Consider the following 27,111-nt stretch of genomic DNA (forward strand, 5'->3'; position numbering starts at 1 on the left):
CTTAACAAATGGTTCTATTAAATTCCTTATTTATTTTTTAAAAATGGGTTTTTTTAGTACTATGAGGTGGAGAGGAACTTAAAGGCACTAGTGGAGGGTGGTGGTAACATCTGGCATAATTTCGTCTGTGGCTAGATCTGGAGATCTTTAACAACCCCCATCTCTCCTCTCCTTTACTTGCATATTCCTCCCTGAGATGGAAACAAGAGCAAGGAGAATTCATCCTGGTTTCTTTTGCTTGGTTACTCTCTTTCCCTTACTTCCGGGCAGCTTTCACTCAGAAAGGATGACTCCTAAACCTCTCCTCCACTTCCTATATTGCTATTATAATATCTGTATAACACTTAAATTTCCAATAAGTTTCAGGGAAAGGATTTTGATGTCTTCGGAGACCCCTAAAGATATCATTCGAGTGTACTTCTAAAGCCCGAACAGCTTCCCATGCTGTTCTGACAAAAAGATCGTTGGAAAACAAATCTCAAAATTTTATGTTTCCTGCTTTTGACATTATTCCTGTGTATATCCAGTCATCAAATAACCGCACATCCAAAAAGGTCCATAGGTCGCCACTGCCGCCGCGGCTGCCACCATCAAGACCATGATGGGGAGACTCACTGCTTTCCTCAACGTCATGTCTTTCACCATTAAGGCCTCGCTAGAATTCTGCCCCCTCAGTCCCTACACCCCCAGGGCCCAAGCTTGGAGTGGCTGAAAAAACTCTGAACACCTCCACTGACAGGGAGGAGGTCCCCTCCACTGTGGCCCCCAATAAAAATGTGAAAACAAAAACAAACAAAAAGTCCACAAAGGAACAATCAAAATAGTTGAGGAAACAGCAGATTCCACACAGCAATCTTCCAAAATAAGATCACAGCCTCTCCACCTTTGCCATCTCTGAGCAGTACCTAAGCAGACAAGTGCATTACTTAGAATTTCTCTCTTCCATTATTGTAACAGTCTCATAACTCTCATCTCCATCTTGCCCCTTAAAAGGCATTTGCCACACAGCTGTGCTAAAAACAAGTCTTATCAGGTTACTTCTGTGGTTAAAACCCTTATATGATTCTGTCTTTATCTACAGGATAAAGTCCAAATCCCTTAACTGTGCAAGCCTCTATATGTGACCTTCTTAGTGTTATGCCTTACCATTTATTCTTTTTAAATAATAACAATAATTAACATTTATAAAACATATACCATGTCAAGACCATCCTAAATACTTTTTATTGTTGTAAAATACACATAATATAAAACTGACATTAAACATTTTTCAGTGTACAGTTCTGTGGCTTTACGTACAGTCACATTTTGTGCAACCATCATCACCATCCGTCTCTGAAACTGTTTCATCTACCCCAACTGAAACTCTACACCCATTAAACACTAACGCCTCATTCCCTCTTCTCCCCGGGTCCTGGCAACCACCATTCTTTCTGTCTCTGCAAATTTGACTATCCTAGGTACCTCATAATTGAAATCATATATTTGTCCTTTTGTGATTGGCTTATTTCACTTAAATATCATCAAGATTCATCTAGGGCAGGGGTGGGCAACCTTTTTGTGAGTGCGTGCCAAAACCAGCAAAATCTCTGACTCAAAATTCTTCTGCATGCCAACCCTAATTTTTTGAGAACATGTTACGCCTACTTGATATCTCTTAAGGTGTAGTATGTAAAGAACCTTGAAGAAATAATAAAATTCATTCGAGCGACAAAAGCACAGTATATGATGATGAAAAATACATTTATTTTTTAATGTATACATGTTATGTAAAATTATTTATTTATCTAAGATGCACCTACACTGAATTTATCTGAAAAATAAAAAAGTCAATATTAAGAAAAAAAACTGTAAATGGAAGATTATAAGAGAGGGTTTCGAGTGCCAACAAAAGTTACTGACGTGCCATGTTTGGCACACGTGCCAGGGGTTGCCCACCCCTGATCTAGGGTGTTGTATATATCAGAATTTCCTTGATTTTTAAGGCCGTATAGTATTCTTATGTAAGTATGTATGTACTACATTTTATTTATCCATTCATCTGTCAATGGATCTTGGGTTGCTTCAATCCTTTGGCTACTGTGAATAATGTTGCTATAAATATAGGTGTACAAATATCTGTTTGAGTCCCTGCTTTCAATTCTTTTGGATATATACCCAGAAGTGGAATTGCTGGGCCATTTGGTAATTGTTTTTTTAAAAATCATATCATTCCCCATAGTAGGAGCATTACTGTACATTCCCACCAGCAATGTACAGGGGCTCGGTGATACATAATTTTACATGTCAACCTGACGCCATGGGGTGCCCAGATTAAATATTCTTTCTGGTTGTGTGTATTAGGCTGTTCCTGGATGAGCTTAACATTGAATTAGTGGACTTAGTCAAGTCCCACTGTGGACAGGTGTCGTCCAATCTGCTAAGGGCCTGGATAGAACAAAGGCAGACGATGGAGGGATTCTCCCCTTTCCCGCCTAACTGGGATTTACATCATGGGCTCCTTCATTCTCAGGCGTTCAGACATGGGCTGAATTATATCACTGACTTTTCTAGATGTATAAACCATGGCCTTTCTACACTCTCAGCTCACATTGTCATTCTGAGGAAGCCATACTCACAACCAAAACACTTTCATGTTAAGAATATTCATAAATATCTATCCACTCTCCCGGGTCTTGAGCCAAGTCCAGCAATAACAAGGCCACATGTTCGTGCTCAGGAAGAAATTAGACCAGAAATATTCTGCTGTTTCCCTCCCATTACAACCTTCTGATTTAATCCTCTTACTGAGGTAAAACCTAATAGAATGTGGCTGAGAACCATAACTACAATCTATTTCCCTACATAAATACTCACCCACTATATTTTCCAAGATAGATATAATATTTTTTTACTCACATATGGATTTTATTTTCTGGTGTTCAAGTCAATATAATGCTAAATTGAAAATGGGACTAGTCAGATTTTTTTAAGGTACAATTTAATTCTTAAAATAGAAAGTAAATAGATTTACAAGTAATATTTTTTAAAAAACATGATTTTTTTAAAAGAACACCTTTGTCTAGAGTTTCTGGTAAAGCAGTGAGCATGTGTTATTGAGAGTTTTTTAGGATAATTTTTTAAGTGAGATTGAACATACATAAGAATGGCAACATTCTTGTAAGTCAGGTGTTTTAATGTAAAGCTTTCAGGAAAGCATATATACGGTGTTGAATAATTTCTTCTTTAATCATCATTGAAAGAATATTTTAGAAAAAAGCTAAAACAGAAATAGAATGTTACATAGATTGCTGCTTCTTTTCCAAACACTTCTCAATATCATCAAGCACTTGAACAGCAGCCTTTGGAATTCGTGTGCCAGGACCAAATACATTGGAAACACCAACTTCAAACAGAAATTCATAATCCTGTTGAAAGAATTTGTTTAATTAATAGAAACAATAGTATTTTTAATTTCAAACAAATGAAACAAAAGAACAATACTTGCTTTCTTTTTTCTTTGTCCCCAGTACCCCAAACTTTCTCCACTAATACACTAGTGGCATTTGGGGGTGAAAACTCTTCCTTGATTGGGACTGCTAAAAACCACTAGCACACCCTTATATTCCAAGTCATTAAAAGAACAAAACACATTCTGCCCATTTCCTAAACACCCTGCTGTTTGTTCATTAGTTTATTTTAAACAAAGTCAAAGTTTGAGTGAAAATATTCCCATGACACAAATACTCCTCCAGGCTTTAGGCTGTTTCAATATTGAAATATTTATTGCTATAATAATATCAAGTTTAGGACACGCTTAAAAGCCTTGATCCTCAATCACTAGGGCAATTATATATTTGAGGACATTCTGGTTTGTGCTATTGCAGCACAAACCTTTTTCTTTTCTTGTGAGTATTTTTTTTTAATTGAAGTATAACTGACATATAACATTGTATTAGTTTCAGGTACATAACAATGATTTGATATTTGTATGTACTGCAAAATTATCACTACAATATGTCCAACTAACATCCATCACCACAGTTACAAAATTGTGTGTGTGTGTGTGTGTGTGTGTGTGTTGAGAACTTTTAAGATTTATTCTTTTGCCATGGCTGGTATGGCTTAGTTAATTACAGCATCATCCTGTGCATCGAAGGGTCTCCGGTTGGATTCCCAGTTAGGGCAAATACTGAGGTTTTGAGTTGGATCCCCAGTTAGGTTGCATACGTATGGGAAGCAACCAACTGATGTTTCTTTCTTTCTCTTTCTCTCTCCCATTCTCTCTCCCATTCCCTCTCCCCCTCTTATTTTCTGTCTCTCTAGAATCAATGAAAAACATATCCTCAGGTAAGAATTTTTTTAAAAGATTTATTTAGTAACCTTCAAATATGCAATGCAGTATTAACTATTGTCACTATGCCATACATTACATCTCCATGGACGTTTGTACTTTGTGACTCCCTTCACCCATTTTCACCCACCCTCTGTCTCTGGCAATCATCAATCTGTTCTTCCACATGTAAGTGAGATCATATGGTATGGTTTTTCTCTGTCTGACTTATTTCACTGAGCATAACACCCTCTAGTATTGTCACAAATAGCAAGGTTTCATGCTTTGCATGGCTTAATAATATTCCATTGTGTATACAGACCACATTTTCATGGAGGTTCATGTTTTCCTTTTCTTCAGATAAATGCCCAGAAGTAGAATTACTAGCACATATGGTAGTTCTATTTTTAATTTTTTGAAAAACCTCCATAGTATTTTCTATAGTGCCTGCAACAATTTACATTCCCACCAACAGGGTACAACAGTTCCCTTTTCTCTACATCCATGCCAACACTTGTTATTTTTGTCTTTTTGATAACAGCTATTCCAACAGGTGTGAGGTAATACCTCATTGTGGTTTTGATTTGCATTTCATTGATGATTAGTGATGTTGAGCACCTTTCACCTGTTGGCCATCTATATGTTTTCTTTGGAAGCATGTCTATTCAGATACTCGAGCCATTTTTAAAACACTCTTTGGTTATTGCAGCACCCATTTTCATTATCAAGTGATCGATCATATTTGGATGATAAATTATATGGTCATGCTAATTATCCCCCAACTATTTCTTTTCTGTCTCTATTACTTCCTTATAATATTCTTGTAATACTATAATCCTGCAATAGCACTTAACCCATCTCATTGAAGTTTACTCCTAGTCTATGACTTCTAAGGACAGAGATCACATCTAAGCATCTTTATATCCTCAGTTCGTGGCACATAAAGGTGCTGAAAATATGCCATCGCTCTTGGGCAGATGCTATAGATTTACAAGTTCATAAGAAAACTTGATAAAACATGTAATAACAGTTATCTCCAAATTGGGGATGGTTAGATTGCTAGGTATCGTCTATCTTTTCTAACAATGCTATGTACCATTTGTTCTGACATCCAAGTTATGGATTTGGAATGGAGGACTCAACTAGGAGAGGACTGTGAAATGTTGCCACTGGAGAAAGGGTCCTTGACTTATCTAAGCCTAACGTAAGCCTTGCAAATGTATTTTACTGAGAGGATAAAATGTTAGAAACAAGTGAATCTGAGTAAAGGGCACGCCAGTGTGCTTTGTACTATTTTCATTTTGTACCCTATCTATTAGTTTGAAATTATTTCTAACTAAAAAGTTATTATGAAGTGTCTTCTACTGAGGTAGGCCAGGCATATCACATTGTCTGCTTCATGATGGAAGTGGGCAGCATGAGGCTGCTAATTTTGCCTAGAGTACTTGGAAGCCACTGTTGTTAAAGGGGTTAGAAGATCCTGAAGGTAGTTACACATACTGGTGAGGGCAAACCACATTTATTTAATCAGGCCCCAGAAACTATAAGCTCCACAATGACAGTTGCTAAATCTGTTTAATTAACCACCATATATTAGTGCTATCTAATTTAAAATCTATGCATCTTTCAATCAGGTAATAACAACACTTTATATATTTACTACAAACAAATAATAAGAAAAATGCATGGGTACTTACTGCTGTAATTATAACAGATACCCATATTAACACTCAAGTGTGTCATTACAGAAAATGATACTTAGTCTTTAAACTTAGAGGAAAAAAGTACAGGAAACACCTACAGATATTCCAAGTGATTCAAATATCCAGAGTTAATACAACTTGTGAAATATATTCCTTGAAAATGTCTGCTTACTCATATAACAAGCCTGTGGGTTTTAGTTTTTTTTTTCAGCTTGTATTTCAATTCCATTATTTTATGCTGCCTAATTATTTTAGTTCTTAAATTTTAATATCATGCCCAAGAGCTTAGATATTAGAGTCTCTAAAACTGCATTATAGATAGAAGTATTCCAGTGATAGATAGCAATAAAGAATAAAAGCCCTTTATATTCCCAAATAGTAAGCTATAGCTATGAAAAAATAGGCAAGTATGTTAACAAAAGCAATTTTGTGTTGACTATATTACCTTTAAGTATTGTGTTGGTAGTCAGAATAAAATACATATATATAGTTTGTTTGCTAGTACCATGTTATTACCAATCTCATAACCTCATACATATGTATTCTCTCATTTCATAAGTAGTCTCTAAAGCCACTATTTTATATTCTGAGTTGTAATGGAGAAAAAAAATTATAGCCTGGGAAACAAGCTCCCATTTCAATGATAGATTCCTGCTATAGTGGTGGGGGCTTTGTAGCATCTACAAATCATTTCCTTAGAGCAGTGATGGCGGACCTATGACGCGTGTCAGAGGTGACACGCGAACTCATTTTTTTGGTTGATTTTTCTTTGTTAAATGGCATTTAAATATATAAAATAAATATCAAAAATATAAATCTTTGTTTTACTATGGTTGCAAATATCAAAACATTTCTATATGTGACACGGCACCAGAGTTAAGTGAGGGTTTTTCAAAATGCTGACACGCCGAGCTCAAAAGGTTCGCCATCACTGCCTTAGAACAATCTCATATACAGTTCTTCTATCTTGATTTTTTTCCATTCTCAGTAAAAAAAGAAAATGAGAACTTGATATAATTAAAAATTGGATTGGAAATAGACCCAATTTATGTTTTTGTTGTTGTTATTCCTCACCTGAAGGTAGTTTTCCATTGATTTTTAAAGAGTGGAAGGGAGGGGGAGAGACAAAAAGAGAGAAACATCAATGTGAGAGAGACACATCGATTGGTTACCTCCCACATGTGCCTCGACCAGGGCCAAGGATCAAGCCTGCACCCAGATACATGCCCTTGTCCGGAATCGAACCTGGGACCCTTCAGTCCATGGGCCGACACTCTATCCACTCAGACAAAACAGTTAGGGCCCAATTTATATCCTTACTAATTATTTTAACTGGTAGGTAAAGGTAATATGTGGAAGGAGTCCCCCACTCCATTAATAAATTGACATCACTGATTGTTACCTAGTGTCCATTTCTCCTTTCCTAAGATGATCTACATTTTTGTCCAAGAATCCACCTCTACCCCATTTGGCCAATAATTTTCAGGACAGGCTGATTCCATTTACATCTGAAATATGATATTTTGGGCTCAAGGAAAACTATACCCAATCAAACTAGCTTTAATAAAAAAGGGGTTTTATTGGACCATGTAACTGATACAGCTCTGAGTTAGGGCAGCATTTAGGGATGGGAGCATGGGGGAAATGGACAAGGTAGCTACTTTAAAACAACATAAGCAAACGCGGCCGAGTGGCTAAGGACTCACTTTACTACCAGGGGAGGAGTGCTCACTGTATCTCTGGTTGCTATATGCACAGTGTGTTTACCATTCTCTATTCCAGCTGTGAGATTTTTATTACCTTATCCTGTTCCTTCTCATCACTGTTTATTGAATATAAAGAAAGTAGATCTCTATTTCAGTTACTAGTTTGCAAGGGGATAATTCTCTCAAAGAAGCTCTGTAAATTGTTAAATTATTCATATGAATTAAATATAAACTTAAAGAGAAAACAACATTGCCCACTTTTGGACTTTGTAGAACTTAGTAAAATCACCAGAAAATAATTTGGCTCAAAATCTACCACACATTGATCTTCAGGAAAGGTGTACAGTAAATTAAAGAGCTACATATTATTTACTCAGGATTCCCATCATAGCACTAGAAAAATATAGGCGATGAAAAATACCTGTGGCGGTATCACCCCTCCACACATGACAAGAATATCTGGCCGTCCAAGGGAGTTGAGCTGTTTGATGAGCTCAGGAACGAGGGTTTTGTGACCAGCAGCAAGTGTGCTCACACCCACAGCGTGCACATCTGCATCCACAGCCTGCTGGGCCACCTCAAGGGGAGTCTGAATTAGAAAGTAAAGGGACAAATCTCATTTATTCCAAAAAGTGTTATCTACTTAACATTCTAAGATTTTACTCATTAAAAATCTTGAAGTGAATATAACTTCCTATTTCATCATTCTCAAATCATAAATACCAACTCATCCAATGGATGCAATAACACCAGTGCTGTATTTGCTTCTAGCACTAGAATTTATCAGATTTAAGCTATACCAAAACATATTTCCTCTTCATTATCATTTTTTAAGAATGTATCTATTGTCTTCTTTATCAACATTTATTAAGTAGTGCAGTACAAGGCAACCTGTTATGGTATATGTGAAGAAGTAAAAGACCAAATATAAAATGCAATGTTAAAAGTGAATCTTAGATTTTAAAACAGAATGGGAAAGAGTGATGTTAGCAAGATAGCAGGCGAGGAAACTCCAGGACATGGTTCTCCCACAGAGACACTGAATTAACAACAATATGTGGACCAAAATATCGTTATAAGAACTCTAGTTTTAACCAGTTTGGAATATAAAATTTATAAAGGATATTTCCCATATTACATTATTAACTGAGTTACCCAAGATCATATCCACTTTCTGTAATGAGTCTGTGACATTGCTTTGATAATTTTCATGTATTTAAGTTATTCATATAAAAATGCCTAAGAGTTTCTCATTGAGAATATAATGTAAATTGAGAAATTTGAGAAGGATAAGGCCACCTCAGAAACCACTGCACAATTATAAGTACAAAAAAATTATCAAAATCTATGAATTTTCTAAGTTTGGCAAGATTTTAAGGCTCATAATTTTAGTGTGGAAACAAGAGAGTCTATACTCTCAGTAATGGAGCCACATTCAAGAAGATCTCTAGGTAAGTCATGCAGCATATAGATCAAATTTTAAATATGAAATATATTAACACATAAAATTAAATATATTAATACATAAAATTAAAACCTTTAAAAATTATGCATACTTTTGCCATTGATTTCTTAAAGGTGAGAAATTTAATTAATTTAAGCTTGATTTGTCATCCATTTTATCCATGCTACCAAAATTTATGATAAAATTCCATCTAAACAATTCAGTTCCATACTTTATGTTTATATAAACTATATTTTGCATTATCAAAGCCTGAAAATTTTGAAACCTCACATCTAATTTTGATTAAATCAGTCATCAAAGAACTACAGGGTTGTACCTTCAGCCACAGATAAGTTTTTATTTAAATGACATTGTATTCTGTTAACAAAGTTGATGGTACTAAAATTCCAATTATATTTTTATAGATGGTATTTAAGAGGGAATAAACTTACAGTTCTTCAGAAAATTCTTTTAGGTGCCAAAAGGCTGAAGAGAATTTTTTTTAATTACTTTTACTTTATGAAAGAAATATTTCCCAAAAGCTAATTACTAAATATTAGAAATGCATTACATTTGATCACTTTAAAACAAACAAAAAACTAAAGTAAAATGGTAGAAGATAATTTTAAAAATAGAAAAGTATTCAACTTAAAGAATGAAAACAATCTAAATATATATATTTATTTATAAAATATATTTGAGGAGCATTTGAACTCTTGCTTCCCAGTATATGTCATCAGTTTGGTTCAAATAAACACTTATAAAAATTCTCAAAAAATAATTATAAAATTAAATATATTTGAGATCCTTAATAAAACCTACCTTAAATGCATAAGACTCTAAACACATTTATAAATTCACCTACTAACACAGTTCAAGGACATATCTCCAGAAATTTGGGCTCTTTACAGTAACAATTTCTCCTAGACTCTCTTGAGTAATATTCAAAAATTCAAAAAGGGAAAACTCTTATGGGAGATTCTACAAAGGCTAAACCTCTAAAGGAAGGTTTACTTCTTCATTGGTAAAAATGCAATGAGTACTCTTTTAGTCTCTATCTTAGTTTAGTTGACGTATCTGCATTTGTAATAACAGTACTTCCCTCTCCTTGAAACTCTTCTCTTAGTTTTTATCCCCCTACTTATCCCATTTCCTTTCATTCCTTTGCTGTTTCCTTCTCTTCTATTTCCTTTTAATGTTCAAGTTTTCTTGTCTTGCTATATAAACTCTTTATGGAAAATTACATCCATGTCAGGGTTTTAAGTAATATTTATATAGTGATGAGTCACAAAGTCTTGTCAATAATTGAGGCTTCTCTGCTATATTTCAGACATGTATATCCAACTTACATGGTCATCTTCATTTGAATATCCCACAGCTGGTCCTCTTAAGCCTGCCAACCTATCTGTAAATAGCCCTTTATTAAATTTTCTTCAAAATCCTAGCTGACTGTGTTTCTGCGAAGACCCTGATCCTGTCTTGGTTAAGGCCTTTGTTGTTTCTCACTCAGATTACCAAACATTTTAGCTGGACTCCTTGCACCTATCTAGTCACAGCTCCTCTCAATCCATTTCAGTAAGGGACATAAGTACAAAGTGACCTTCCTAAAGTATAAATTTGATTGTGTCACTCTACCCAAACACATTTGGGATAAAGTTCAAACTCCTTAGAATGGCATACAAGGCCATTCACCATAATCTGCATACCATCCCAAGCATTGTATTCTAATTTTCCTCAACCTCCTGGAGGCATCACGCTCCCCTCTGCTCAAGCCAACCCTTCTTCTTAGCATGCTCTTCCCTGCTTTGTTCTCAGACTTCTGAAAGGCACAGCTCAAATGCAACTTCCTAGGATTCTTTGACAAGTTCCTCATCCCTAGTTTATTACATGGATATTACTGTACTGTGATTGGTAGTAAGTAAATCTGTTAGAAGCTTGTAACATCCCTGAAGACAAAAAAAAATGTATCTTATAGAACTCAGAAGCTAACACCTGGTAGATGATCAGTAAATATGTAATGGATAAAACTTTTAATATAAAAATTATTACAATTTACTCCTCAACCAAAGATTGGGGGAGGGGGGGAGTGAATGATTAATGACTCATCATTCTATAGAAAATTTCAGCTTCATTTACTTGCAACAAATTATTTTTCTGCTAGTTCTAATATTCTGTGATCAAATAAAATACTACTGGAGAGTAAAAAAGAGAAAATCTAATTTTAAATTGAGCTTACTCTGATGCTTGATTTCCTTTTAAAAACACTTTCCACCAATCCAATGTGGGCTATCCTTCCCACAAAATATTAGTCACATCTTAATAAGTAGCACAATAAAATACTTGAAAGTAATCTTCGCAGCTTCAGAAGCCTAATAAAGGTTACAGTTCAGAACTGACAATGATTTTTACGAAGTCTGATTAACAAGTACATTAGCATGAGTTATATTTCATTCCTACTTCTGTCCTAATTAGATTATATGCATTCAAAAATAAATTAGAAAATTTGGTGAATTCAAGTTCTTTTTTTAAAACTTTAAAATATCATCATGGTCTATTATGTTTTTATGACTTTTTTCTACATGCGATTTATGATATACTTTTTGAAATTCTCCCCAGCAATTTTCAGTACCTGAAAAAGAGGACCAATGTCCACATCAAAACCCAGATCAGCAAATCCTGTTGCTATAACTTTTGCTCCTCTGTCATGTCCATCTTGTCCCATTTTTGCCACAAGAAGACGAGGTCTGCGACCTTCACGTTCCATGAATTTATGAACCCTAAGCAACATTTCAAAATACAATAATTATATATTAGTTGTCCAAAGGTAGGATATAAAACCTACAATTTATTTGCAGCATATCTTTCAAGTTTATTTAAAAATCTATTTATTCAAATATTTTAATATCTCTGTTTTACATTGAACTCCATTAAAGCCTGAATGTTTACCATCTCCCCCTTAGAGGAAAGTTTGAAAGATGGAACAGCCTGTAAGCCTATATCCCTGAGAGCTTCACAGTGAACCAAGATGAGAAAATGGCTACTTTTCACCTTCTTAAGCACCTCCAGAGTATTGAATATTAAATGTTAGAGATACTTAAATGTAAACTAAAAAGTGCCTTTCAGAGTTATTTACATACATATGCCACTCACAAGCTGTAGTGAACTATCTATTTACCTCCCTTCATAAGTGTGAGCTCCCCCAAGCTGACCACAGCATGTCTTACAATGACATGTAATCAAAATACTTGCTTAATTAAATCAATAAATGTATACCCCATATCAAAAAGCACTACATTTATTTCTGACAAAAGAAAAAAAGATTCCATTTTGATTACTTTCACCTTAGCTGTTTTGGTATTTATCTCGTATATAGGTAGTCACATAAAAATTTTAGTGGGAACTTTTATTACAAAGTTTGAGAAAACCAATCACAGGAAGCTACTTTGTATACTTGAGAAGCATGATCCTTTTATATTAATTTATACTTCCAAATTATGTTTGACAGTTATTACTGTCAGTTCAGTGAAGACTGATTTTAATTAATGCATAGAGATGGCAACCAAATATGTACTTTCAAATAGGAAAATTAAGATTTTATAATTATTTTGAGCAATTAATGTAAATAGACTTGAGAAAATATGAAAGCATTTTAGTACTTTAGTAAGGAGAATGAAATTGAAGTACCTGGAGGATATGAAGCAATATCACATTAGTTAAATAAACATCTGTTTAAAATGAGAAACTACTAACCTGGACTATGATGAAAGTTCAGAATATTGTTTTAGTAAAACTACAGACTAACAGGAAAGCCAATTTACATATTTTCCAAGGGGTATGTGAAAAAATTAAGCCTGCAGTAGATTCATGGGGACTGTGTTAACTGAAAAGATGATATGCTGCTATAAGAAATCTCACACATTACCTCGTGATAGCATATGTTATCTCTTTACTTTCTCCAAATTCTTGACGATAGGCTCCACTCACCATCCGATCATTAGCTTTGTGTTCACCAAATACCTTTTTCATGGCATCTGTGATTTCTCCAACTGTACATCTAAAATATTACAGGGAAGTTCTGTTAACATCATATTTTGAGATTAAAATATTTAGTTACTGATTGGCCAATGTGGTTCAGTTGTTGAGCGTTGGCCCATGAACCAGGAGGTCATGGTTCGATTCCCAGTCAGGTCAAGGCACATGCCCAGGTTGCAGGCTCGTGCCCCACTAGGAGGGCATGCAGGAGGCAGCAGATTGATGTTTCTCTTTCATCAATGTTTCTATCTCTCTATCCCTTTCCCTTCCTCTCTCTAAAAATCAATAAAACATATATTTTAAAAATATTTAGTTATCTTAATATCAATATTAGACATATTTTATTACCTAATTAAAAAATAGGCTGTCAAAAATGTAAATAAGAATTTTTTATTGCATTATGAAAGTATCTTCCTCAGAATACTTATGAAAAGTGATTTGAGAGACATAGAAGCATGTAATAGACTGATGAGTCTCAGAGGGAAGGCTGGGGTGGGGGATGGATAGGGAGAGATTAACCAGGGAATTTATATGCATACTAGAGGCCTGGTACACGAAATTCGTGCACTCAAGGTGGAGGGGGAGGGGGTCCCCTCAGCCTGGCCTGCCCCTCTCGCAGTGCAGGGAGCCCTTAGGGCAGTAGTTCTCAACCTTCTGGCCCTTTAAATACAGTTCCTCATGCTGTGACCCAACCATAAAATTATTTTCGTTGCTACTTCATAACTGTAATGTTGCTACTGTTATGAATCGTAATGTAAATATCTGATATGCAGGATGGTCTTAGGCGACCCCTGTGAAAGGGTCGTTCGACTGCCAAAGGGGTCGCGACCCACAGGTTGAGAACCGCTGCCTTAGGCGATGGCTGACTGATGGCTTAGGCCTCTCTCCATGGCGATCGGGCCTAAGCTGGCAGTCAGACATCCTTAGCGCTGCCACAGAGGTGGGAGAGGCTCCCGCCACCACTGCTGCACTTGCCAGCCGTGAGCCTGGCTCAGGGCTTCTGGATGAGGGGCGCTCCCGCTGTTGGAGCACTCTGACCACCAGGGGGCAGCCTCTGCATTGAGCGTCTGCCCCCTGGTTGTCAGTGCGCATCATAGCGACCAGTAGTTCCACTGTGCAATTTGCATATTACCCTTTTATTATATAGGACAAGAAGCCCGATGCACAATTCGTGCACGGGTGGGGTCCCTCTAGGTGGCCTGCAGGGATATGCCGAAACTCGCAGTCCAACGCCACCTGCAGCTCCTACCTGCTGCTCCCACTCATCCTGGCCCCACTGTGCTTGCGCCCAATCAGTCCAGATTGGGAGAGGCTCGCGCTGCCACAGCAGCACTCTCCAGCCATGAGCTCTGTGTCTGGCGCCCTCCCAAGGGGAGTGGCCTGAGGAATCGGGCTGAAACCGGCTCTCCGACATCCCCCAAGGGGCCCCGGATTGGAAGAGGGCACAGGCCAGGCTGAGGGACCCCACCAGTGCACGATCGGGCCAGGGAGGGACAGCAGGAGGGCTCCTGGGCATGTCCGGACCATTGTGCTCAGTCCCCAATTTGCTGGACCCCAGCAGCAAGCTAACCTACCGGTAGGAGCATCTATCCCCGGGTGGTCAGTGCACGTCATAGCAACTGGTCGACCAGTTGACTGTCTGCCCCCTGGTGGTCAGTGCACATTATAGTAAGTGGTTGAGCAGCCTTAGCATTTCATTAGCATATTACGCTTTGATTTGTTGTTTGTCTGTTCTGCTGTTCAGTCTATTTGCATATTACCCTTTTATTATATAGGATATGCATAACCCCTGGGTCCATAGACACAGACAATAGTGTGGTGAAGGCCTGGGAGAGGCGGGTGCTGGGTAAAGGGGATCAATGAGGAAAATACCTGTATAGGGGAGAACATCTGTAATACTTTCAACAATAAAGATAAATTTTAAAAAAGAATAGAAAAAGTGATTTTAGATGCCTTTATAAATAGTAAACTTTACCAGGGGTCCTCAAACTACGGCCCGCAGGCCACATGCAAATACAAATATTGTATTTGTTCCCGTTTTGTTTTTTTACTTCAAAATAAGATATGTGCCTAAGTAAACTCTTTTCAACATTTTCAACCAAAAAAATGACTGACCTAAAAACTATATATAGATAAGCCTCTAAAGGTTACTGAATAATTCACCACAACATAAATGTGCAGAGAGCAATATATTTTCACAAGAAGACAATCTTTTAGCTTATCCCATCCATTTGTTTATTAATTCATTCATCATGTACTAAGTACCTAATTTGGACCAAGCACTGGTAAGTGCTAGAAATTCATTGATATGTAAGACAAAAAAAAAAAAAAAAAACACGTACCTGTTCTTATAGAGCTTATCATCCAGTCAGGGGATACAGACAATACACAGTAAACAATACCAAGATAATAATGTGGTAATAAATACTACAAAGATACTAAAGTAGGCCAAATGGAATGGGGTGGCTGCGAAAGCAATTTTAAAGATATTGAAGATATGAAGACTTTTGAACTAGAATATAAGTAATAAGAAATAGAAGATAAGGGGAAGAGTATTTAAAAAAGGAAACACTACATACAAAGGCTCTGGGAAGTAGAAAAACTTTTTTTGTTTTCTAAAAATAGAAAGGGGGGCATTGAGGACACAGTGTAGTGAAGGAAGCATGATAAAGTCAGAGAGGTAGGCAAGAGTCATATTCAGTGAGGCCTTAAAGGGCTTGGTAAGATTAGGTTTTAATTTAAAAGTACTAGAAGCTCATTGGAGGGATTTTAAGAAATTAAAACTGAACTAAATAAAATAAAAAACAACCCACACACTATTACTCCTTAAGCACTTAAGACAACATGTTTTTTAAAAGTTCGTTATCTTCAGCAATCTATAATAATAAAAGTGTAATATGCTAATTAGACTGGACAGCCAAACGACCTTCCGGACGTCCTTCCAGACAAAGCTGGGGCTGCGAGGGCCAAGGCAAGCTGCGGTAGCTGTGAGGGTGGAGCCCCTTGCGTGAATTTTGTGCATCATGCCTCTAGTAAATAATATAAGCAAAAATAATTTATTTAGTGACATTATCACACATTGGGAGAAAAGTCTCTGAGTCACTCACTTTTTTCCATGCCCTAGGAGGCAAGGCACTGATTGCCCTTATTCTGGACTATCTTTTCAAAGATATCTACATAGTGAATAGCCCTGGAAGTCAGACATATAGTCTACCTCTGGGCAGAGGGCAAGTCTTCTTATTGTCCAATGTATTAAAGTCTCCCTATATGTGAAAGTACATCAAACTTCAACTTGCAAATGGATTCATTACAATGTCAAATGTCCTGAGTCCCAGGGAAATACACAAGTATTAATATTCTGCATTCAAAATATATAAATGTTTTAAATGCACAGATGTTTAAGAAAAAAAAAAGAATTAACTTTATTTTGTTCTCCAATATTTTCTTTTAGGCTCGCATGGTTTATGGAATCAACCTTTTATTTTAGTACACTCTGAAAAGCTAACTGGCCAATTTTTACTGTTTGGAAATCTCCAAAGGTAATATCCTCACCTTGCGCGAGCGGCATCGACTGCAAGAGCCAGAATATTCCCATCTCCACTGGCAGCGCACGCAGTCAGCGCATCAAGACACCGGTCCGCCAAAGCAGGATCCCTGCTAGATTTGATCTTATGGGAAAGGTCAAAGAAAGGGAGGAGTTAAGTGAATAGAGAATAAAGCAGAGATTGGGAGATTAGACCCTGTTATACATCACACAGAAAACTGTTCCATAGTCCTAACCTCAAGAATAAAAGGGGTAAAAAAAGAGAATAATATGTATCCTAAGTCTGATATTCCTTTAATTTATTCATTTACTCATTCAATAAACATTTAAGAACCTCCTAAATAATGCTAAATTCTGTATAACCCTGATAAGTTAGAAACAAGCAGGGAAGTAGTAACAGTGCTGACCATCCCAAGTAGTACATGCTTCTAGGCTTTTCCCCTTATCTTCTATTTCTTATTATTTATGTCCTAGTTCATAAGTCTTCATATCTTCAATATCTTTAAAACTGCTTTCCCAGCCATGCCATTACATTTGGCCTACTCTAGTGTCTTTGTAGTATTATCACATGATTATCTTAGTATTTTTTTTACTTAGTGTTTGTCTGTATCCCCTGACTGGATGATAAGCTCTATAAGACACTGAAAACAAGTGGCTCTTTTATATGAGGAATTTCAAAGGCACTAAAGATGAATAGTGACAAGGAAGAAAAAAATGAACAGATTACAACTTAGATAATATTTTAGTTGCATTTTGTTTCCTTAACTAATTAACAATATATCAATATGTATGTATATTGTTTTTCCTTTTGTATTTAAGAGTAATAAGCCAGTCAGAGAAAGACAAACACCATATGATCTCACCTATATGTGTAATCTAATGAACAAAATAAACTGACAAAAAAGAGAAACAGACACTGTTTACATAGAACATACTGACAGCTGTCAAAGGGGAGGTGGGTGGGGTGGACAGGATGAAAGGTGAAGAGTATAGCCAAAGAACATATTTGTATAGCCCATGGGCACAGATAGCAGTGTGGTGAGGGCCAGAGGGAGAGAAGAGTGGGCTCTGGATGGAGGGTAGGCAAACAGGGGGAAATGGGGGACATCTGCAATAATGTCAACAATAAAAAATATATTTTAAAAAATTCCAAGGAGACAAAGGGAGACAGAGACCATGAGAAATACTGAGATAAACAAAGGCAATGAAAGGCACGGTCAAAAACTATTCCTAGATCTACTGTGCTCTGTCAACAACCTGTCTAAACGAAGTTACTTAAAATCCAATATTTTACAGGTTTTCATCACTTGTAAAATACAAGTCTAAAATACTATACTGCTCACTATGTCACTAAAATTCTATGGTATCCATAAGCAGAGGTGGGCCAGAAAATATATATTAAGGGCAAGGAAAAAACCAACTCCATTATTAAATTTCTTTCTCTTGCCCGAAATAAGGTCTATCATCATTTATTATAAATGGAACCCTTCAAGCTTGAGGGTATAGAATTAATAAAAGCCTAAAGTATAATAGAAGAGAAAAGAGGTTTCCCAAATATAATATATATTGAGACATCTGTGACCACTGGAAATAAAATGCTACACCCTAAAAGGGCCTTTTAAAATGACAAAATGTAAGAGAGGAGTCACTATCTCCTGATTAAATAGGAGGAAATACCATTAAACATCTATCATTAACTCTATCATTATGCAGTCAATCTACCTGGACAAAGTAGATTGTTACAGATCATTTGAACCGAGAGGGGGGAAGGGTTATATCTTAAACCAGGGGTGGGGAACCCTTTTTCTGCCAAGGACCATTTGGATATTTATAACATCATCCGCAGGCCATACAAAATTATCAACTTAAAATTTAGTCTGCTATGTTTGGTCAAACATTTAATTAACTCACCCCTAATGCCTTGGCAGGCCCAGACCAAATGATTTCTGGGGTCTTATATGGCCTGAGGGCCAGTCATTCCCCACTCTTGTCTTAAACAATCACAGAGAAAAGCCATTAAGGAATTTCAAGTTTCCTGCCTTCGACATAAATACAACAGTCAGAGATTAAGAGACCAACGTAGCTTCACACAATTGAAATATATAGGTTACAACAGTGAAAATTAATATGTTTTATCTAGTTTAGTATTTCATATACTTTAGATCATATCTCAGTGAGAAAGAAGAAATAAGAAGAAAAGACAGTACTTTCGTTTCAATCAAAATAAATGTAGTTCATTATAAAGTGCAGCTTACTAAAGCACTACCAAATATATTTTACTTAAAAATACAAAAACAGAAGGTAAATGATTCATAATAGTATCAGGAACCATCGTCTAATAGAAATAAATTACAGTGAGAAGCCCTGGGTTTTAATATGATTCTGAACTTTATTGTGAATTACATAATCACCTATGCTTTATTCTAACCTGCAAATAATAATCTGTAAGTGATAGGAAATATTATTATGGTGTGGTTTTTAATATCTCAGAGGAAGATATCATGATTTAAAGCACTGAGGTTTTGGTGTCAACATACTTAGATTTGAGTCTTGGCTGTTCAATTATTTATCCAAGTTTCTCAATCTCCCTTATCTTTAGTTTTCCTTATTTTTAAAATATTGGGAAATAATATTCACCTCATGAGGTTGCTGTAAGGAATTAGCAGGATAATGTAAGGGCTTAGCCAGTGCCCAGAACAAAGAAAGCACTCAAAACATGATAGCTATTATTACCTTCTTAAGTTTTTCAATCTGCTTGTTACGCACTGAAGTATTATCAATCGCCATAACATCCACAGGTTCTTCTTTCTCCAGCTGGTACTTATTTACTCCAACAATTACTTCAGAACCTGTTATTTCCCAGAGGAAAATAATATGTAGATTCTACTCACAAATAAATGCCTAGTAATAATAGTCTGATCATCATGAAATCTCTTGTAAGTTTAATATTATTAAGCAGTCTCCTTAACATTTAATGAAAAACTTCAATATAAATCAGCAAAACCCAATATGGGATGAAGGTGGGAGGGGAAAAAACAAGTATGTATCAGAAACTCTGTAAAGGACCATTTTTTATTATTCTCCCAAATAATATGCTTTCCCAGAGTTTCTGACAAACCATCTTCTAACACTTTTACAAAATCAAAACAGTCATAGCAGCAACCATCTAAGATTTATAAGGTAGAGAATTAACACCCAACAGGTTTTCTAATGTTTTCTTGAATTCTCTTATGGCCAATTGCATGAAAACAAAAAATATTTTTAAAACTATAAATGATAAACTAGAATAACAAAGACACTTCCTTAACATGATAAAGAATATATTTTGCCTCAAACTACCAGATTATTAGTCTAGCAAAAGACAACCTGCTACCCCAACACCAGGTTATATCCCTTCTTAATTCCTTCATAGAATTTACCACAATCTAGCATTGCTTTTTTTTTATTGTTTACTTGTTAATTTTCTCTCTCTTACTAAAATGTTAACTCTGTGGGTGCACAGACTATGTCTGTCCTATTTACAGTTGTACGCTCAGACACAGCACAGCGTCTCAAAGACTTAAGACTAAAAAAGTGTTGACTGATTGAATAAATAAATGGAACTCCAATGTAGAGCCCAATGACCAATAATCATGTCACCTTTCAAATGCTGAAGATACCCACCCACACACATGTACATGGACACAATGGGCATGCCTCCATTCATACTTGCATACTTTATACATATGCTTGTCCATGTGCATCCATACATACTAAAATACAAACAGAGAAAGACAGACAGACAGATAGATGGATAGATTTAGATGAGAAACATTTTATCCACATTTCCATTTTTCTATTACTTTTGTTTTATTGACTACATATGTTATCTTCAAACAGAAATTAATACTTCACGTTAAATACTGGATTTCATATATGAACACTTCTACTTTATCTTACCAGAATCAATTCTAGCTTGTCTTCGGGCAGCACATTCTTCAATTCGAAGTTTTGGTATTCCCTCTGCTACGGCTTTGGCCATTCCACCCATTTCTTCAATTTCATTAATGAGCTAAGAAAAATAGTTTAATAAAATGAGAAGAGAATATAAAACTATTTTCATAAAATATTCAGATTTAGGTTTCATAATTACTAATATTGAATTATTTCAGTGGTAAATTTAATGATTTATAAGAATTAAGTTAACATCAAAGGCATTAATTAGAACCAAACCAGCCAGGGCCAATTCTACTTTTTATTTGAGCAGCAGAGTAATGGTATAACTCCATCTTTATTGACACTGCCAGGAACCATGTAAACCAGGGGTCCTCAAACTACGGCCCGCGGGCCACATGCAAATACAAATATTGTATTTGTTCCCGTTTTGTTTTTTTACTTCAAAATAAGATATGTGCAGTGTGCATAGGAATTTGTTCACAGTTTTTTTTAAAACTATAGTCCGGCACTCCAACGGTCTGAGGGACAGTGAACTGGCCCCCTGTTTAAAAAGTTTGAGGATCCCTGATAAACCTTCAATCACAGCCTCAGATATAAATGAAATGGTGGTAAAGGGGTGGTGGAATAGTACCTGACAGCAGAAAGGAACAAGGTCAATTGCACTTTCTTTTTTTTTTTTTTTTTTTTTACAAATATGCATTTTTTTTTTTAATATATTTTTTTATTTCAGAGAGAAAGGGAGGAGAGATAGAAACATCAATGATGAGAATCACTGATTAGCTGCCTCCTGCATGCCCCCTACAGGGAATCAAGCCGGCAACCTGGGCATGTGCTCTTGACCAGAACTGAACCTGGGACCCTTCAGTCCACAGACAGACACTGTATCCACTGAGCCAAACTGGCTAGGGCAAATACACACGTATTTTTTAAATTACGTTTCAGTTTCGAATACTAGAAAGTCAAATCTAAAATTCTTTTCCATCAAACATTTTTAATCTTCAGATAAATCTATAAATGATTTGATTTATAAATCAAAACATCTATAAATCTGTATAAACCTGTAAATCTTGAAAACAAAGTTTAAAGAGACTAAACTGACCTTCAAAGCAGCATCATACACATCATTTGTGAGAGACTCCATCATATATGAACCACCCCAAGGATCAGCTACTTTGGGAATCCCAGATTCTTCTTGAATGATGATTTGTGTGTTCCTGGCAATTCGAGCACTTTTTACGGTGGGCAAACCCAAGGCTTCATCAAAAGAATTTGTGTGCAAAGATTGAGTCCCTCCAAAGACCGCTGCCATTGCTTCCACTGTGGTACGAATAATGTTATTGTAAGGATCCTAAAATATTTAATGAGAAAAAAAATGGCAACAGTTGATATATATATATATATATATATATATATATATATAAATATATATATACACACATACATACACACACACATACATACATTAGGCTTCAGAATATCAAATAAATTTAGACAAATTAGTAAATGAGCCGGACTTAGAATTAAGAGTCAAAGTGTCTAGTCTGTGTGTAAATACTAAAAATATTACCTCTTATAATCCCTGAAATATTAAAATATTTGTTGTTTTTACTTTTGTATTCCTTACTCTTCTGTAAGTGTATCATAACTGTACATCTGTCTACTTAGATTATAACATCTTGATTTCATAATTCACTATCTCCTAATTATTTTGTTTTACCTTGAGTATCTGCCACAAGATGTACCCAAAACAGGCCCTCAATAAATGAGTTATTGTGCTCCTAGTTGTGATTTGGGCAAGTCATTGAACCTTTCTGGACTTCAATTTCCTTAGCTGTAAAAATGAGGAGTTTAAGACAAATACAATTATTAAAGTTCCTTCCAATCCTGAAGTCTATATTTCTCCATTTATAATGACATGAAGTTATATTTAATATGGAGCATATTCATTTTATTCACTTTTAAATATATAAAAACAATCTAACTCTAAAGCTATAAATTATTTTAAAATTTATCAAAAAAAACTTTATAAAGAAAAACGCATATAAAAAAAGACTACCATAAAAATTTTAATAGAATGAAATTAAATTACCCAAGTGATGATAATTTTTAAATGCTCTATCTGCATGCATGCTTACTTAAACATATAACTATAATAAATAAATATATATAATCAATTTATTTTTTTTTAATATATTTTATTGATTTTTTACAGAGAGGAAGGGAGAGGGATAGAAAGTTAGAAACATTGATGAGAAACATCAATTCAGCTGCCTTCTGCACACTCCCTACTGGAGATGTGCTCGCAACCAAGGTACATGCCCTTGACCAGAATCGAATCTGGGACCCCTCAATCTGCAGGCCGATGCTCTATCCACTGAGCCAAACCGGTTAGGGATATAATCAATTTAATTAGACAGTGTTATGTTATGAATTTTCACCCTTAAAATTATTTAAAACAATAGCATTAAATTATCATTTATACTTCTTCCTCACCACATTTTTTCCCTTTTAAAAGTAAAACATGTGCCCTGGTTGGTTTGGCTCAGTGGATGGGGTGTCAGCTTGCAGCCTGAAGGGTCCTGGGTTCGATTCCAGTCAAGAGCACATGCCCGGGTTATAGGCTTGATCCCCAGTAGTGGGTGTGCAGGAGGCAACCGATCAATGATTCTCATAATTGATGTTTCTATCTCTCTCTCCCTCTCCCTTTCTCTCTGAAATCAATAAAAATATTTTTTAAAATAAAAATAAATAAATAAAAGTAAAACATGTAAGCAGATTTAAATAATTTTATATTGTTAACCACTAGAGGGAGACAATTTTATTTATTTTAATATGTGTAAAAACAAGTATGAATGTATTAAGTATGAATTATGCTTCAGATTAATAATTATTTTCAAATATTAGCAGATAGGTTCTTAAATCTATTTCCTGATTGTGTCGTGTTTCTTGCAAGAAAACATATGGCTTTGTTAAAATTCTACACTTTAAATTATGTGCATACCTGCTCAGTAAGTGACCATCCTGATGTCTGACAATGTGCTCTTAGAAGAAGGGATTTAGAGTTCTTAGGCTGAAAGATTTTCTCGATTAAGTGAGCCCAGAGTCTTCTCCCAGCTCTCATTTTTGCTATTTCCATGTAGAAGTTCATCCCAATTCCCCAGAAGAAAGACAACCTAAAATAGTAATGTTAAGTCCAGAATTTGATTATAGTTAACAATATAAAATGGAAAATAAAATGAGTTGTATCACACACTAAAAACAATGTCAGATTTTAATTTCACAACTTAATTTATATTAAAATCAAGCATATGTACTTTAGTAACTTTAATATATTTTTTTTATTGATTTTTTACAGGGAGGAAGGGAGAGAGATAGAGAGTTAGAAACATCGATGAGAGAGAAACATCGATCAGCTGCCTCCTGCACATCTCCCACTGGGGATGTGCCCGCAACCCAGGTACATGCCCTTGACCAGAATCGAACCCGGGACCCTTCAGTCCGCAGGCTGACGCTCTATCCACTGAGCCAAACCGGTTTCGGCAAGTAACTTTAAACCTAACATATAAAAGTACAGTTTTATGCATGCAGAAGAAATGGCTGTGATTATTTGCTTCAGGTAAGAATTAATTCACTTTATAATTGTGTTGTTGATTTTTTTAGGAAAAAAAAGTTCTCTTGATCGAAGATGGCGGCATAGGTAAACACCGGAGACTGCCGCTGTAAACAACCACTTCAAAAATACAACTAAAAGTCGGAACGGACATCAACCAGAACCACAGGAAGGCTAGCTGAGGAGAGACTCTTCAACTAGAAGCAAAAACAACAGCATTCCGACGCACAGAGGAGGCGCAGTGTGGAAAATTTAAAGGTACGGTAGTGCGGTGGTGAGGTGGTGCGCGTGCAAAGCAGGCTGGTGGCTGAGGGCGCGGTTGTCGTTTTCACTCAGGAGTGAGTCTCAGACTCTGGGCTACAGATCCGGGCGAGTCTCTAGGGACCCAGACTCAAACGGGAGAAGCGGGACTGTCTGGCTACGGCCCCTCCGAGGTTTGCAGCGGTTGCTGGGACAGAGAGGCAGAGCCCCTGGGGACGGACTGAGAGCGGCCATAACTGCTCCCTCCCCCCGCCCTGTGGATCCCGCCCCGCCCAAGCCTTGCGCAGAGCCATTTGCCGATCGCCTCAGGCAAGGGCTGGACTAGCGCCTCCCCAGAAGAAAGACGCTTTCCAAACAGCTGATTCCTACAGCCAGTCGGCCTGGTGGTCAAATCCCTCTAGTGTTAACTACAACAATTAAGGCTTGGCTAGAACAAGACTGCGCACAGAGACCACAAGGGGGTGCACCAAGAAAGCATAAAAGATGCGGAGACAAAAAAACATGACAGAAATGGAGGATATGGAGCTAAGAATCGCAATTTTGAGGGCTTGCCATAAATTTGTGCAGAGCCTCATGAAAACTAATGAGACCCTCGATGCTACGATAAAGAAATTAGAAAGTAAGCATACACGGACTGAAATAAAGAATATTATACCCAATAGCAGACCAGAGGAGCACAAGAATCAAACCAAAGATTCGACAAAAAACACCCAATTGGAAAAGCAAAATGAAAAAAGAATCCGAAAGTGTGAAGATAGTGTAAGGAGCCTCTGGGACAGCTTTAAGCGGACTAATATCAGAATTATTGGAGTGCCAGAAGATGAGAGACAGCAAGATATTGAAAACCTATTTCAAGAAATAATGGCAGAAAACTTCCCCCATCTGGAGAAAGAAATGGACTTACAGGTCCAAGAAGCGCAGAGAACCCCAAACAAAAGGAATCCAAAGAGGACCACACCAAGACACATCATCATTAAAATGCCAAGAGCAAAAGACAAAGAGAAAATCTTAAAAGCAGCAAGAGAAAGAGGCTCAATTACCTACAAGGGAATACCCATACGACTGTCAGCTGATTTCTCAACAGAAACTTTGCAGACCAGAAGGGAATGGCAAGAAATATTCAAAGTGCTGAATACCAAGAACCTACAACCAAGATTACTTTATCCAGCAAAGCTATCATTCAGAATTGAAGGTCAGATAAAGAGCTTCACAGATAAGGAAAAGCTAAAGGAGTTCATCACCGCCAAACCAGTATTATATGAAATGCTGAAAGGTATCCTTTAAGAAGAGGAAGAAGAAGAAAAAGGTAAAGATACAAATTATGAACAACAAACATGCATCTATCAACAAATGAATCTAAGAATCAAGTGAATAAATAACCTGATGTACAGAATGAACTGGTGACTATAATGAGTCAGGGACATAGAAAGGGAATGGACTAACTATTCTTGGGGGAAAAGGGGTGTGGGAGATGCGGGAAGTGACTGGACAAAAATCATGCACCTATGGATGAACACAGTGGGTGGGAAGGGAGGGTGGAGGGTGGGGTGGGAGCTGGAAGGAGGGGAGTTATGGGGGGAAAAAAGAGGAACAAATGTAATAATCTGAACAATAAAGATTAAAAAAATAAAAATAAAAATAAAAATAAGACAATAAACACAGAACCTGGCTGGCTGGAGAACCTGGCTATGATGATCAACTGAAAAAAAAAAAAAAAAAAAAAAAAGTTCTCTTGTGTCCTTAAAGAATTATTCACTACACACACACACACACACACACACACACACACACGTAGATATTTTTTAAGAATATCCAAAGGCAGGGGTCACTTACAAGCTTGATTGTTTGAATAGGAATTTAAGTTTTTTTAAAAGAATGACTATCTAGGCATATACTTGGTTTAGGCATATATTTTTCTAATTATTCCCAACCTACTACTCCCTTTTACATTGTGAGCTGTACACATTTAAGTTACTTGCCTGAGTCTAAAAGCACAAAGGTTGAGAACCCCTATATAAAACAAGGTGAGCCTGAAGTAAGGAAACTAAGACACAATAAAAATTCTTGATATACACTTGGAAGTTTTAGTTTTTATTTTTTGTTTTATTTTTATTGAATGTATTGGGGTGACACAGGTTAATAAAATTATATGGGGTTCAGGTGTTCTATAACACGTCATCTATATATTATATTGTGTGTTCACCACCCCAAGCCAAGTCTACTGCCATCACCATTTATCCCTCCTATATCCTCTTCTACCTCTCCCCACTGTCCTTTTCTTCTGGTAATCACCATACTGTTGTCTATGTCTATGAGTTGTCTGTTTATTTGTTTTTGTTTTTTATTTCACCTAGCTGGAAGTTCTTAATAGCAGTTCTCAAATATTTTGGTCTCAGGCTCCCTTTAACTCTTAAAAATTACTAAAGAAAATTTGTTTACTTGGATAATATCTATCAATATTTTACATATTAATTCATTTAGAAATAACAAATCCAACATATTAACATAAGTAACATTTTTATTAAAAAATAATACTTTCCTAAAACAAAAAATTATAAGGGTC

General features: G+C 36.2%; 1 protein-coding gene across 1 annotated transcript in view; it reads right to left on the minus strand.

Annotated features, from left to right (window-relative positions):
* Window positions 1–1,201: 1,201 nt before the first annotated feature.
* MMUT (methylmalonyl-CoA mutase) overlaps window positions 1,202–27,111 on the minus strand; it is a 46,495-nt gene continuing 20,585 nt past the window's right edge. Inside the window, exons 5-13 of the mRNA XM_070418445.1 lie at window positions 23,679–23,850; window positions 21,777–22,025; window positions 20,681–20,792; window positions 19,475–19,590; window positions 16,750–16,865; window positions 13,088–13,219; window positions 11,795–11,942; window positions 8,143–8,310; window positions 1,202–3,407 (exon numbers count right to left, since the gene is read on the minus strand). Of these exons, the coding sequence (XP_070274546.1) occupies window positions 3,279–3,407; window positions 8,143–8,310; window positions 11,795–11,942; window positions 13,088–13,219; window positions 16,750–16,865; window positions 19,475–19,590; window positions 20,681–20,792; window positions 21,777–22,025; window positions 23,679–23,850 (1,342 nt within the window). The 3' untranslated portion in view covers window positions 1,202–3,278. The remainder of the gene's footprint in view (window positions 3,408–8,142; window positions 8,311–11,794; window positions 11,943–13,087; window positions 13,220–16,749; window positions 16,866–19,474; window positions 19,591–20,680; window positions 20,793–21,776; window positions 22,026–23,678; window positions 23,851–27,111) is intronic.

Source organism: Myotis yumanensis, unplaced genomic scaffold, assembly GCF_028538775.1.
Source record: "Myotis yumanensis isolate MYYU_CA2020_CCGP unplaced genomic scaffold, mMyoYum1.0.hap1 SCAF_6, whole genome shotgun sequence".
NCBI classification, from domain to species: domain Eukaryota; kingdom Metazoa; phylum Chordata; class Mammalia; order Chiroptera; family Vespertilionidae; genus Myotis; species Myotis yumanensis.